General features: G+C 37.3%; 1 protein-coding gene across 1 annotated transcript in view; it reads left to right on the forward strand.

The window, feature by feature from the left end:
* Window positions 1–16,878, forward strand: part of Sox102F (transcription factor Sox102F) — a 162,876-nt gene that overhangs the window by 141,717 nt on the left and 4,281 nt on the right. The window contains exons 4-5 of the mRNA XM_028313376.1: window positions 3,551–3,721; window positions 5,873–6,098. Of these exons, the coding sequence (XP_028169177.1) occupies window positions 3,551–3,721; window positions 5,873–6,098 (397 nt within the window). The remainder of the gene's footprint in view (window positions 1–3,550; window positions 3,722–5,872; window positions 6,099–16,878) is intronic.

Below are 16,878 nucleotides of genomic sequence, written 5' to 3' on the forward strand. Positions count from 1 at the left end.
CACTATCTTATAAGGTTAATTTTTAAATGCTCAGATGACTTCTCTTCTGAGTGTAGACTCAGATATTTTTTGATATAATATTTCCCACACAGAAACTTTTAATAGGTAAGATAAATCTGATAAGGCATCTACAAATATGCTACGCGAAAAGCTATAAGGAAAACAATAACTCATCTAGCAATTAATAAAAACTAATGATGAGATAGATATGATAAGATGACAAACTATAATATTTTATCAAATTACCTTGTTAGCACAAGGTATCTGATTGTTTCAAATTTTTAATTCCAAATTATAGAAAAATAAGTTGAGTATATTTGGGGACTCCACACATCCCCTGTCCAGGGCTATGCATTAGCGATTCATCCTGATATGTCATCGCTGTCCGTAATGCCCTCCGCGGCAACCCTGCGCGACCCAGGCCGATTGTAATCCCTTTTTGTCCCGCGTTATTCAAATTATCAACACTTTTGTATCTGAGTGCATGCCGCTTGGGACACACAATAAAAAAAACCAAAACACCCCTTAAAATTAAGAGAGTAGGGTTCAAAATGTTTTGAAAACGATCGTAGCAATCTCATAAAAGTTTAACCCAGTGCAATCTATTACGCAAGTGCAAAGAGCATCGAGCCCTTTTTAAACATTTTACTTCACTTTAATTGCCTTTGCTATATTTAGCAAAATTAATTTTAATTAGGATCATCACAAATTAAAATTCCTGTCTTGCATTAAAAGAGCAAATGAGAAAGAATTTAAATGACACAATAAAATTCTTTTGAAAGCTCCACAAAATGAGTGGAGTAGACTCAAAAATAAGATATGACACATATTAATAATATCAAAGAGCTCTAGGCCATTCAGAAATAAATAATCTTTCAATCTCACTACACGTTATTAATATTCATATTCCTCACGTTGAGAATGTTCTAATTGATTATAATTATACATAGTTTGAAGTTAAATAATATGTCGCAGAATTAGCAGAAATTACAAAATGTTTTATTGGTCACTCCATCATATCTCGCAGACACGGTAGACCACTGGCACCAGCCTTCGTTAGTGGATTACACAACGCGATAATACATCTGAATTACTCAAAACCCAATTCTACGATTAGAATAATCTATCCAGAAACGAGGACGTGTCCACCGGTGACAGTAAATATTATGATTTCACCCAAGATCTTGCATCGCTTACGTCAATGTGACGTCTGTTTCATTACACACCGTCCCGCATTTTCGCCTAATCTCGCCATTTTTACCGCACTAATAGTCTTAACCCAACCACCAAAAGGCTAGAATCGCCTGCCCCACGGAACGCACTATTTTGATATCGGCGCCGGCTTTATAAATTATGTCATGGCATGTCCGGCCGTCGTTTCGGATGTCTTTGTCCTTAATATATTCCACGGCTTATTGTTTTTGATGTGCTCTCTAATCCATGCTTTCATCTCCATCGTCAGCGGTTCTGGTAATAGCTTAATGAGGATTTATAGAATTTAATACATTGTACGCCCATTCGTCATTTCTGTGAACAAGCTCGGCCAAGGATGCTGTGACAAGTGACGTATGTGTTCCCGGTTTATTTATACCGCCGCCATGTTTATTGATCGGACATCGGCGCGTGCACGTGATCGCGCCCAACTGTTCAATTGGCAGAACTTCCATTGTCGCACTCTAATCGCAGCCACTCCATCATCCCCGCTCCACCTCCACCTGTGCCCCACAACAATAAATTGAGCCGCCAGCTGGTCACCTCTATCAAAAATCTCATTTTTATATCATCCCGAACATTAATAATGCTATCAAAACGCGGTCGAAATGCCAAAACGACGGTCGGCTGTAAAATATAAGCGCCAATTGCTAGGACATCTCCGCCGAGCTATTAAATAAAAGTCTTTTTACATTAGATAAATCGCGTACGTTATTCGGGAACATCTGTCCCTTGCCGATTACGCCCATACATTATGCTCAGTTTGTTGTTTTTAATAAAAAGTTTAATCCGTTCGGTTATGAGGGCAATTTGTCAGGCCGATGGAAAAACTTGGTCGATTACCGGTGGCGCTGGCGTCGCGCGGGGATACCTATTACAGGCCCGCTCTTTTTATTCGTACACGCGATTATGTCATGTTTATTTATGCATTCGCTTTTGTCTTCCATTAGTGCTTTTTCTTTTTCATCTCCACCGCCATGATTCACTCGGATGCCTCGCGTCAGACTGCGAAAGAAATGCTAAAGTGCTCTTTTCATATTTGCATCAAAACGATCGTTCGCGCGGAAGCTCCCATCGTCGAGCTGTTTCAATTTCGTCACCTTATAACGTCTTACTCGTACAACCATTAACAATTCAATGCAGTCTTAATGAAGAGCCGATAAAATGTATATGGTGTTATTCGTCACGAGTCTTCGGGCAATTAATCGGTATGTCTTTTTGGAACTTTGCTTTACTGCCGTGGAGATTTAGTGCGCGTCCGTCAGTTGATTTGTGCGGGCATTTTGGCGTTTTCTTTGTCGCGATGGGGCTTAAGTGTGTAATATTTTATGAGGACGAATTTCGCGAGGAAAGATCTTTCGTTAAGAGTGATCGCCGAAAGCGCGAGGTCTCGGACCAGTCGGCGTCGGATTCTTTTGTTTTAACACTCTTGGGAGCACTAAACGTTTCAGGATTCATTACACACCGCTCTATTATTTACATACTTACAGGGTGTACAAAAAACTCCTCAAAACTGTACTAGATGCGGTCTTATAGGTATGCTAATTAAACAACAACTTTCCACATGACGAAATTAAATTCATTTTTTCGTGATCTTACTTGATCATCCATCAAAGTATCGATATAATAGTTAACGATTTCGATGTATCATCATAGTAAAAAGTTGCTGCTTCAACATCTAATTACATAATTTCTATTACTGCGCTATTTTCATACACCCTGTAAGTATAAATATTATAAACCAATTTTTTACTCTCATTTGTACCTTTGTAATTATTTTCAAAACATGTAAAACGTCCCGTAATTTGTAGCAAGTGCCTTATTAACGTGGTCCTGAAGTATGAAACAAGACTCATGTACGAGTAAATTATTTATCGGTAGCTAAAACTATTATACAAAATGAGGGTGGTCATCCATGTAAAGTTTCATAATAACGCCAAGAATATGTTTATTATCATATTAACAGCGTCAAAAACTAAGTAAAAACGCTTTACCGGAATCTATTACATCCCAACTAATATTATAAATGCGAAAGTAACTCTGTCTGTCTGTCTGTCTGTCTGTCTGTCTGTCTGTTAGTTACGCTTTCCCGCTTAAACCTCGCAACCGATTTTGATGAAATTTGGCATAGAGATAGTTTGAGTCCCGGGAAAGAACATAGGATAGTTTTTATCCCGGTTTTTGAAACAGGGACGCGCGCGATAAAGTTTTTCTGTGACAGACAAAATTCCACGCGGGCGAAGCCGCGGGCGGAAAGCTAGTAGAATCATAAATGTAGCACTTGTAAGTAAGCATTTAACAAAGAACGGTACAGAATTTTTGAATTCTTTTGTTTCAGAACATCGGCAATGTGACGGCCGAGCTGGAGATACAGAGACTGCAGCAGGAGCAGCTTCGGAGGCAGGAGATGGTTCGGCGCGGGCAGCATGGAATGTACCCGGGGCCGCCGCTCGCGCTGCTGCCTCTACTGGAGCAGATGAGACCGCAGCCGCCGCCGGCGCCTCCAAACGTAAGTCAGGGGACTGTAGACACTGAGCAGCAGGAGCTGGTTCGGCTTGGGCAGCATGGGCCGCCGCTCGCGCTGCTGCCTTTACTTACTGGAGCAGATGAGACCGCAGCCACCGCCGCGCGGCGCCTCCAAATGTAAGATTAGATAAGACTTTTTTGATAAGGAAAATATAAAGGACAAAGCAAGTCGGTTGCTTGTTGAAAGGAACATCATAACTGATTACAAGTGCAAAATTTTGTAGTTAATCCAAGCGATTCCCATCGCTAATCAAGACTGAGCATTTGTTCTAATTCATTTAATGTAACCAATTAAGTGTCCATTTGCAAATCCGCGTACGCAACTTACAATTCGCTCGAACAGTGGTCGTTAACATCTCTGCGGTTAGGTAACGTCTATTATACATCATCAGAGCATCTATTAGTTCTTACCTCACCTGATACTAATTATGCAACCCAAGATGCACCAGCCGTGGCATGAGAAAAGAATCTTGCTTCACCCAACGATCATGTTACAACTATTAATAAAGACAAGTTTACCAAACCCGATTTCAAAGCATTGTTTGGAGAACAAATGGTCAGCATTCAAGGCTCAGATTGCAACAAAATGGGAATTGATCGTAGAAATGAACAGATAGACTTACCATTGTTAAATCCAAGTCCTTATTACCAAAATGATCTCTAAATAACTGTTATGTAAATTGTATTTGATTATAATTATGCGCGATAGAAAACTAGAATACAAGATGGTTTCTAGAGCGTCAGCGATTGTAACTAAAGCATGTGTTACATCACGCAAAACACCTTACAGATCTTGAAGAAGCGCTCGAAATGAAAGTTGTTGTACTAATTACCAAGCCTAAACCGGTGTTTGTTATGTAAAATTATAATTAACTTTTTCGGTGTACCCTTCCACCATTTGTCATCGAGTTTTGACTATAAACATTGCGTTTGATGGTCCCAGTAATAGATAGTTACGTAAAGATGAGTCCGATTGTTCAACAAGACCGGTGGACTAAACTTGCAACTTTCTTAAAAGTTTCAAGTGTCGGTTTCCTCACATTATTCGTGTTAATTTAGGTTTTGCCCGCGGCTGTTTTATATAACAAATTGTGTTTGACAATTTTATTGTGTAGTTCTGATTTAGTTTTATTATGGTAAGTAATTTAATATGGAGATTAGCATAATGCGTAGAGAAGATTTAGGTGATGTTGGGCAACTAGTTCTTCGGGTTTGGACAAAACTGGAACAAAATAAATAACAATCACTCAAAAGTACTTTTATCACTAAATGTAATAAAAAAAATTTATGTCATAATAAATCAGTAAAAAAGTAAGTTTAGATTGAATGTTACAAAATGAAGAAGAGAAAGTCGAAATTCGTTGTTAGTTGAATTAATTTTGCTTTTCGTACGAATAAACGTAGTACCTAAGTAATACTTACCTTAACCCGAAGTGTCAATTCTTTATATTTAGTGACACATTTTTTTCTAAACAGCTTACCTATCTATCATAGATGGAGTCTTCCAATGACTTGGCCCACTCTTAGCTTGGTCTACGGGCCAAATCGCTGGTTTGAATTTTTATATAGTTTTTCTTCCAGTGACTGGACTGGGCCCAACTCTAAGATTCTAGAGTAGATGTTGATTTGGTGTTTAATTTCTTATAGGTGGGCTCAGTCACTGAAGGAATTAAAAATTCAAACCAGCGACTTGGCCCATGGACGAAGCTAAAAGTGGGCCAAGTCACTGGACGGAAGACTCCATCTAAGTTGATAGACAAGCTGTTTAGAATAAAATGTGTCATTAAATATTAAAAGCCTCTTCAAAAGACTTCCGTGGACGGAGCTAAAAATGGGCCAAGTCGCTAGAAAACTCTTAGGCTGGGTTGCACCATCTTACTTTAACTTTGACAAACTTCAAAAATCTGTCATTCTCCATACAAAAAACACCGGTTATCGTCATAGTCACGGTCAAAGTTAGGTGGCGCAACTCAGCCTTAGATGTTTTTTTTTATGCATGACAAGGCAGGTATTTGACCACAATCACACCTGATGTTAAGTGGGATGCAGTCTAGGATGGTACATATCTGCCCTGTAAGTGCCTATTCACTCTCGCCTTGAAGAGTTTCAAATTCTAAAGCGCCAAATCTTCCAGGTGGTGTCATCTTCGCCCTGGCCAGCGACCGCCCAGCTGGCTCAGCTCACCGCCAACGCCCGCTCCCCGCCCCCCGACCCCGATGCGCCGCTCAACCTCAGCAAGCAGCGCTCGCCGTCGCCCGCGCATTCGTCCATCATGCTGCCGAGATTCGTGCCCTACCCTCCCATGGAGGAGAGCCCGCAGTATATGTCCAAAGAGGAGGAGTACAACCCTGGAGTTAATGGTATGTATCTTTTAATTATTATTTACTAGCTTTCCGCCCGCAGCTTCGCCTGCGTGGAATTTTGTCTGTCACAGAAAAACGTTATCGCGCGCGTTCCTGTTTCAAAAACCGGGATAAAAACTATCCTATGTCCTTTCCCGGGACTCAAACTATCTCTATGCCAAATTTCATTAAAATCGGTTCAGTGGTTTAGGCGTGAAAGAGAGACAGAAAGACAGACAGAGTTACGTTCGCATTTATAATATTAGTATAGATACATCTTTATGAGGTCGTCGGTCCACCTTGCGGGGTGGAATTCCCGCGCTTTAAAGCCATCTTTGTCATTTGATTCATTTTTTGCAGCAAAGGCATTCGAAATGCCTTCACTTTTTTCGATATTAATGCTTCAGAGTAGTAATGTGTGGGTACAGTCAGCGTAAAATACACTCAACATCAAATAAATCGCACCTTCCGTGACGCGAACTTTACAGAATTTCTTCTGACACAATCATGGTGCCCCAACAATATTGGTGTAAATCCAATAAATATCCTTAAAGAAAAACACATTTAATTTATTAATAAACGATTAACATATACCATAAATGTGCCTTGAAAAAAGACCTCACTTGGGGCTCACCTCTGGGATCAATTAGAGCAATTTTCATGGTTATAAAACCAAAGAATGATCTCACGTGTCCTCTTTAACAGATGGATAGCGATTAATCCCAACTTAACAGTTTTATAGCCATACTTAACTAGGTACCTATTTTTTGAAGAAGTGACTCTGGATCCTTCTAAAGACACATTTTTGGGGTAAAAACCTTTCCTTTAATGAAATGAAGTTTAGAAGTAGGCTTTCAAATGGTGCCAATATTGGTGGGAAGTGGGGATGCATACGTTTGAATCGCGGGGAGGTGCAATTTATTTGATGTCGAGTGTAGTTCGTGACACCCAAACTGGCCAAAAAGTTGATAGCAAAACGTTATCCCAATTGTTACAAAGACCTGTTGCAAACTATTTGGCTACTTTGGGTAGGTATCACAAGCTTTGTAACGCTAACTGTACAAAGTAAAGTCGTTCCTAATTTCGAACCAAACAATATGGCGTGAGAAGCATCTCGCTCTCAACACATCTAATAGAAAATAACTTGTAGAGTTCAATGCTACTATTAATACTAAGAGGCTTAATTGATATCTGGTGCTTGAAATAAACAAATGTGTCGATGAACTTCAAACAGTAAATAAATAGACTCAATATTTTTAGTTTTTAAATAACACTTTACACTGTAAAGTTTACAGGATGTTTGTTGAAGAACAAGTTACTGTACTATTTGTGATTTTTGGTGCAGTAATACCAGATTATTATCAATCAAGCCTTTTAGTGTTGCAGTAATTTAGTTATATCTAGTCTAGAAAACTACTCTTTACAGTTTACTTCATAATGCGAACAGCTAGGGACTGGAATTCGTTGCCTGCTGCTGTCTTTCCCGAAGACTATAATCCGGGCATCTTCAAGGCGAGAGTGAATAGGCACTTACAGGCCAGATATGTACCATCCTATACTGCATCCCACTTAACATCAGGTGCGATTGTGGTCAAATACCTGCCTTGTTATGCATAAAAAAGTAAGAATGCACTTAATTAATTCCGATAGCACCTGTAAATATCTTTAAACAAAGTCAATACTAATATTACAATATCCTCTATTTACAAATACCTATATTAGGATTATTGAACAATGCACTTTGGTAAGACCCATGGTACATGGTACGAGTACATGCAATTTTCCAATGTGCTAAAAGCGGAAAATTCAATAGATTTTATTCTAAACGAGAAACCATTCGGAAAATTGTCTCAAATGGAAGTGGAAACCCATTGTACTTTTAATATACATCCATATTCACAATGCGGAAAATAACAAATGTCTTTAAGACAATAAATATTACAATGACTCATAAGAAAATCTAATAGGTAAAGTAGAAAAACCTTTATCGTATCAGATACATAATAAATAATGCAAAAGACGTTCTCATGTTTTTTTTTTAACTCTTTAGCTGTGAAAATGTTTCTAGTCATATGAAACTAATTTATGCATGAATAACATTATTCTTTATCAATTACATTACTATTGACATAATAACAACCTTTCACACACGCGTACGTTTTTCCATCATAGCCATAAAATAGTGACAGAATCCATTTTGTTATTGTAATTAATTCAAATTCCTCCAATTAACGCTGACTCACTCGTGCGAACGATGGAAAACAATTAAAACAGGTTTGTTGGTGACACAATTTTACTTATTGACTACACACGAAGTAGAGTTAGTAACCTCAAGGCAACAGGGAGAAAAGAAAACTGCGTGATTAAACTTTGGATTATCATTCCACCAGCTCGCACTAAGTGTTTTGCTAATGCCCGTTTTAACCATCAATCCCTAATTTTTAAGTGACCCCTATGTAAACAAAATTCCTGTTATGTGTTACAATAGGGGTCACTTAAAAAATAGGGATTGATGGTTTAACGGGCATGACTCTTATAATGCGAACAGCTAGGGACTGTAATTCGCTGCCTTCTGCTGGCTTTCCCGAACACTATAACCTGGGCCTTTTTAAGGCGAGAAAAGGCACTTACAGGCTAGGTATAATATACCATGCTAGAAAGAATGTCACTTAAAGTGCCTACCTTATTCTATATGTATAAAAAATGATGAGGCTACGATATACCTACTTATTGGAAAAGCCTAGAAAATACGTAGCTATAGTTAACAATAGTTAGTTAGATGCATGATTGCTTCACTATGCCTTCAGGCACAGGTACAGACGATGGCACATCTAACTAAACTTACTGTGTCACTGTATTCCTATGACTGTTAATTATGAAAAATCTAAAACGTTAAAATAACAGTATCGTTGTGGCCAATGAGATGCTGTTATAGTCGTATCACGCTAGAATCAAACGTTAGAATAGAGGGACTCGCGGTGATAACTCCCCGCGCTTTTGTGCTAAGTGACGAGTTGTATTAAAAATAAGGCAACATAATGTGAAAGCTGAGTATTCAGTGTTTTATTTATGGGAATAGATCTACCGGCCTCTAATAGTACCTAGTTGTAATGGGAGCGATTTCACCAAAAAAGCTATCATATTTTACTGGCCCTACTGTATTATACATTTTCCACCATTATATTTATCTTTATAGACCAGAAGCCAGGTGCCATATAGCGCGTTATTTACTGTTATTCGTAAGAAAAACATCAGTAGCGCTGTTGTATCAATTCAAATGTAAACGAATTTGATTAATATTCATTAATTTTCTAACTGCCTTAATCTAAATTATGATGAAATTATAACTTTCACTTACGATTGCCGTTGATTGTTTACAGATTTACGATGTTTGTCGACCAGTTAAAGGTCATTAAAAGGTGTCAATTTTAAATAACACTTTAGCACTAACTCCGTTTACCGTGGTTTAGGGCCAGTTATAGATGCGTAATATGAAAAGATACTTAAATCAAATAAGTTCAACCCTACGGTAGGTTCAATTAAAGTCTAAAAGCCAACATATTAACGAAGGTAGGAATCTTCCACAAAACGAAATCCCTCCTAAAACAACAAGCAATTAATAAATCTAAACTACACTCAACATCAAATAAATCGCACCTTCCGCGACGCGAATTTTAAAGATTTTCTTCTGACACAATCACGGTACCTACCCCAACAATATTGGTGTTATTTGAAAGCCCAATAAATATCCTTAAAGAAAAATACATTTCATTCCTAAATAAATGATTAACATATACCATAAATGTGACTTGAAAATAGACCTCACTTTGGGCTCACCTCTGGGATCAATTAGACCAATTTTTATGGTTACAAAACCAAATAAAGATCTCACGTGTCCTCTTTAACAGATGGATAGCGATTAATCCCCACTTAACAGTTTTATAGTCATAAAAAATGCCTATAGCGTAACTACCTATTTTTTGAAGAAGTGACTCTGGGTCTTTGTAAAGACACATTTTTGGGGTAAAAACCTTTCCTTTAATGAAATGAAGTTTAGAACTAGGCTTTCAAATGGTACCAATGTTGGTGGAAAGTGGGGATGCATACGTTTGATAAATGCTTGTCGCGGGAGGTGCGATTTATTTGATGCCGAGTGTATAAGATCTAGATACTCAGTAGGTGAATCAGATTGTTATGACGTCACACCTACGTCACACCGACGCAGGAGTTCCAAAAATATTGTCCGCGGTCTAATCGAATTGTTTATACAGCCAGCTGTCAAGTTTGAAAGAGTCGAGGCTTTTTATTGATTGAATAATGTCTCACACTGTCACTCTCCCTTTGATCTGGCCGAGATAATTTGAATAGTGTTACAGCTTTGTAACATCTTCTCCAGACGCGGAATGCTTTAAAACAAGCGAATTACGATGTAAGTGGATTGTTTGTAACTAAATGTTTTTATAAGTAGTGCTGCCAAACAGTTGGAAAAAATTAGGATTAGGTACTTATACAGTATGTTACTCAAGGGATTTGAAAACTACTGAGATTTTTATACTTTGATACTATGTAGTTAATGTAGTTCATGTCTAATGTCGGTGTCGCACCCACTCCTTTGAAAGTTGGAGACTCTACACTCGAAGTTGTTGACAATTTATTATGTATACCTGGGACAAACAGTCCAGTTAGGTAGGGCCAACTTCGAGAAAGAGGTCAATCGTCGAATCCAACTCGGCTGGGCAGCGTTTGGGAAGCTACGCAATATACTCACGTCCGAAATACCGCAGTGTCTCAAGACAAAAGTCTTCGAGCAGTGTGTGTTGCCAGTGTTGATCTATGGATCTGAAACGTGGTCGCTTACTATGGGCCTCATAAGAAGGCTCAAGGTCACCCAAAGGGCGATGGAGCGGGCCATGCTTGGAGTTTCCCTGCGTGATCGAATCAGAAATGAGGAGATCCGCAGGAGAACCAAAGTGACCGACATAGCTCGCAGAATTGCTAAAATCAAGTGGCAGTGGGCGGGGCACATAGCTCGTAGAGACGATGGCCGTTGGGGCAGAAAAGTTCTTGAGTGGCGACCACGGGCTGGAAGACGTAGCGTGGGCAGGCCTCCTACTAGGTGGACCGACGATCTGGTAAAGGTCGCGGGAAGAGCCTGGATGCGGGCAGCGCAGGACCGTGCATTGTGGAAAACCTTGGAGGAGGCCTTTGTCCAGCAGTGGACGTCATTTGGCTGAAACGAACGAACGAACGAACGATGTAGTTAATAAAAACTTGAGACCTAAGCCTACATTATCCTTGATAAGGTTAATATTCTTTGAAAAAAATCAAACAATTTACTGGAAAAGTAACGTAATAAAACATAAGTTCACACTTTTAGTGTTCGATGGAAAACTGTTCTGAAACACTCGTATAAGTACATCTTACACAACTTTCACGTGCAATTAATGACCCCTTAATGTAACACGAATAAACCGATAAGATTTTCTAAGATAATATTAATAATCCTAATACGTCACACAGATTCCTTCAGGCAACAATTTAGTATGAAAATCAATTTGAACTGAGCTGGATTCACGTATTACAAAATATCAGAAACCAAAATAAACAAGGAATTAGATAAATAGGTATAATGTCATGATATGCTAAAATGAAGAAATGTCCCGTATCGCCGCCAAGCATTTTGATGTTTCGCATTTAATTGCAAAACATAATTAATACGCGTTGTATTAGGAACAGTTAGGTATAATGCTGAGGCAATATGGGACGTTAGGGCTACCAATATTTTCTGGATGATAGCAATAGAGTTTGAAATTAAGCAGCTAATTAAGGACACTGGTTGTGTGTGTGACCCTAACAGTGCGCCATAGCTTAAAAAATAGTTTCTTAGGATAAAAAAGTTACACCAAATTGATAACTCGATGTCGGATTCAAACATTATTACAGACATGATTTCAGTCTATAGTTTTTTTTACGTAGCTCCATTAATAATCACGTAGCTAGTATGTACTTACAAACAAAGAAGTACGATTTTTTATCCAATACAATGAAATAGACATTCTTAATTTGACTAAAATCTCATCAAAGTGACGTTATTACTTTCAGAATCAAAAGCTCGAACTGCGTAAGCAATATTTAATGAAATATATGGGTTAACTAATTTATTATTGTGTCCGTTACTCTACCGACGCAACGCATGGTAACCCTACGAGCACAGTTTCCAGCTAAATTCACACAAAATGCGTTATTTCGACAAAATATCACTGCGCCCGTAATAACTCTGGACACTGGAGCCACAGTGTAACCAAACGCAGTAGGCTTACTAAGATAAAACATGTTCTTGAGCAAAAACCAAATCTGAATGGGTGATTTCAATTTAAAGCAAACGCAGCGTGGGACGTCCACAAGGTGGACCGACGACATCATAAAGGCAGCAGGAAGGCGCTGGACGCAGGCCGCTACCAACCGGGCAACATGGAAAGCATTGGGGGAGGCTTATGTTCAGCAGTGGACGTCCTATGGTTGAAATTATGATGATTATTTCAATTCAATTGGCCGAATTATAAAAACAAGACGGGTAATAATGTCACGGTTTCCTTTTTTTTTTACTAAAAGTTTCACACTGGGTGCATTCTATGATTCTGTGAACGGGTCAAAGTAAACGCAGCCCGCATGATTTATTAGCAACTACAAGATCTTTATCGTAAAAGAACACTTATAACCCGATTCAATCTCTAATTACGTTATTTTTTATATAATAAATATTGAAATTCAACCTATCAAAAACTACAACAAACGTAAAATTTAATAGTGTTTTCAACCACTTTCCCTACTAAGTCTACTGCATTTAGCTACACTGTGCTAGAACCACCGCCTGCCCAGATATCTGAGTGTATGGAATTGAGAGATGTAGCAATGTATACGTAAGAAATTAATTATACCTGATATAATCTACATGTGGCTTCGTAAACTGTCGTACCAGTTTTCGGATTTATTTTTATTGCTCACGTTATACAGGGTGTCAGTGTTAACGAATGACGTAAATGTAAATCATTTCTTAATGAAACGCAAGTAGGTACTTATTACGTGATTTTATTACGGCATTTGTCATGTTAAATACCTATCAACAGATTCAGTTTCATAATTAATGTGAAAGTTATTATTTTACGCGGTGCTTTCTTACATTTCATTCATAATTTTTTAAACAAGTAGGTACCTACTTAAGAATTATTAAAAAAAAATAAACTTTTTTCTGAACCTAGCTAAAAAATGTTTTCTATACCACCCTGTATATTGTGTGGCGTTTAAAACGGGTGTTACTTAATGACATTCCTAAGATTTCGGCTCCATTGTAATTTGTTTTCTTGTAATGTGGGTTTTAAGATTATAATGGTAATTCGGTGCTCAGTTAGAAGTAGAAGCGTATGTCGGTCGTTGTAAACCTTTGATGTTATCAGAATCTGTTTAGTTATTGCTGTTTGGTCTTATAACATTAGCTTATTTTTCATTTTTTGACTCATTAAATATTAACAGTTTAAAAAACTTAAGTTCACTATTTCCCCAGTCGCTCATTAGTTTTCAGAAAAATACGAATTTATTAATGTTTTAGTTTTACTAAACATAAAAAACTACTCATGAGTTATCTCTTTAATAGACATTTATTTATTCTTTATTGATATTTCATACAAATTCGAAAACGGCCAAAACTTCGAATAGCCATACATCATGCGAATAATAAAACAAATAGCACTTTAAATAGTTGGCTCATTCCCAATCCGGGATGGTTACAAAATCGCAAGTGTCGTTCGGCTTCCTCTACAACAAGACGAGCGGGACGCGAAATAGATGGCGCTCGCGATGCCCACTTCCGCCCGCCCGCCCTGTATACTGCCCTGAAGTGTACTTATTTATTCAATGTTTTTATACATTAACAGTGAAAGTACCTAACATGTAGACACTAAATTATATTTTTTCTTAGTTACTTACAAGAATTTTAATAAATTAATCATAAAAATAAACATTTACTGCAATGGAAATCGCAAAAAAATGCCTTTTCATGTCCCATGGAAGTTTGTATGGGAAGGCAAAATTTGAATTCTGCGATTTGACTGCTTCCGGTTGAAAATTATTACAACTTTATAACTTTGGCCTAAGTGTAATTTAGTACAAAACACAAGATTGTCCGTGGTTAGTAGAAATGAAGTTTCTACCAACAACTAGTCAACATAAAATCATTAACTATAATCTACAATCAAAAGGGTCATTTACCCTCGGCCTATGTAAATTATCATTTGCTGTGACAAAAGGATCGCGTAAAATGCGAAATAGATCGCTCCAAGCAGACTTCCGTTCATCCCTACTCGGTACACTCGGGCGCACAAGTGCCAAACTGTTTAAAGCTCCTTTGATAAAAGTAAACTCCGACGATTTTTAATACATAGGTACCTACTTATCAGGTTAAATAAAATACACGAATTACATTTATTTTCTCATAAGAAAAGATAAATTAATGTTTTATTTTATTTTTTAACAAAAATCTACTTTAACTTGATGTTTGTTTAGAATGGTCGGTAGATTTAAAGCATGTTGTGTCACAAAATATAAAAGCGCCTAAAGTTATGCTTAAACTATAAATATGAAATCGACAATGATTTCTATTGTTATGATTAATATGGGGAACACCAGACAATTTAATTTAACAAGAAATAATTTAATAAATTAATAAGAAAATGTATTGAAAATTTGATATGTAATGAACATTATTATATGAATTTCTTAGTCTTATTCTTAATTTTTGTAAATAGTAAAAAGTACCTATGTCAATTGATTGGTGATACAATATGCCCATAATTTATTTCTTTCTATTACACGTGTGTCCAGTCATCGAGTTTGATGATGAACAAAAGATGTCTAAAAAATCCGCGCGACAGTCCGTTCCGTCGCATCTCAGCAGCCGTAGGATGTTATAAATTATCTAACAGCGTGTCAAATTAATACGCGGAATGCGCTCTGAGAGCGGGACGTATCCGCGCTTATTAATCGGAGCGGGCCCGATCCGTCAGCGAAATGCTAGCGGATGCGCATCTGACCCACATATTTGGTAGTGATGGGAGTGAGTTGGGGATGACAATGATTTTATCATTGTAAAAAAAATACATCTTTTTATCCATGAGGAAGCTCTTGGTCTGCATCTCAGGGTAGAGAGTGATGATCAGGCTGAAGGTAGAAGCGTTCTTCAACCGGAATCCTCAACCACAGAGGAACTGGCTATCTTATCTCCAACTGCCGGAACACAACATTGTTTGAAAATTATAAATAACTTGAAAAAATCGAACTGCCTAATTACAAATTAGTTTGAGATGCGACTCTTAACGCTAAAAATTTTATAACTACACAACATTGTTGTAATCGTTTGAAAAAAAAAGTACTAGAATAAGTACCTACAGCTGCAGCAGCTACCAGTATGGAGGATGACAGTGAAAAACTTTTAGAAGAAAATTAAAACTAAATATAGGTAACTACATGCCTTGCAAAGCAAAGTAATACGTCCCACTGCAGGACAAAGACCTCACCCAAGTGGGGTAGAATAAGGTGGTATAGTTCAAATCAAATTATTAATTTGCTTCAAGTAGGTACTTAAAGCAGGTAGTACTCCTGCAGTGAAGACTGAATGACCTGATGATGATGAACACTAACAGTGGCAATACATCCCTGCTTAAAAGTGCCTTTATGAATCTTGTTATAAAATAGTAGCAATCATTATTCGATTTGATTAGTGTAAACGCGTTTTACGTCGCGCGAGCTATTTGCGTGGACACTAAAATTTGATTTAGTTGCACTTTATTATTGTAAGGACACTATTAGAATAAACAGCTGGTATTTCTGTATTCTGAGGATTATAAGGGGGCTTAATCAGTACTTAGGGTTTTCTAAATAAGAAGAGCTTAGACTGGTGATTTGAAAGACTTTTTTTGTCATTATTTTGTCAGTTGCTAAAGAAAAAAATCATAACATTAACTACTGCTTTAATTGTTATTATAAAATTATAATTTATAGCTAAAAGAAACCCAACCATTCGTCAGATACTTCTTTATTATCCAAATCTGATGTATTCTAATGACAAAATAATACTTCAAAATAAAAACCTTAATTTACAACCGCACGAAGTTTAAAACTATATTTAGAAAGAAGAGTTTATGTGAATCTTAATTATAATATTGTAATGAATTAATTCGTCATCGTAAAAATAGCCTTAACTGTGCGCGTGCGCCGTAAAATAGACTAATCCCATAACACCTGTTGATTTACAAATAAAGAATTTCTCTAAAACGTGATCTTGTACAAAGGATGTTGTATTTTTTAATTTATTTAATCTCTTAGTTTAGAGTTTTGTCTTGAGATGGAAATAAAATAAGGAACATTACCTACAGGTAGGTACAAAATTTTAGTGTACTAATGATGTTTTAGAAAACAAATCAAATTTAATTTTAACCTTTTTATGAATTACCTACGTTGGTAGATAAATATTTTTAGGTCACGCCGTAAATATGCCTAAACTAAAGTCGGTCGATATCACATGTCTACACGAGTATTAATAAAAATGTCTGTTATTTCTATGTCTAGGCCTACTGAAAGATATTCTAAGCTGTCAACGTTATCATAAATATTTAAAACTTTTGTTTGCGACTATACTTTTTTCGCAGATCCCTCGCACGCGTTTCACCTCAGTGTCTTGTAACGCTGCGCTAGAGCACACGTCTTTAATGCTATTCGTTCAAGTAGTTCATAATCTCATTTTACG

This window comes from Ostrinia furnacalis, unplaced genomic scaffold, assembly GCF_004193835.3.
Source record: "Ostrinia furnacalis isolate ACB-3 unplaced genomic scaffold, ASM419383v2 OfSCF0312, whole genome shotgun sequence".
NCBI lineage: Eukaryota > Metazoa > Arthropoda > Insecta > Lepidoptera > Crambidae > Ostrinia > Ostrinia furnacalis.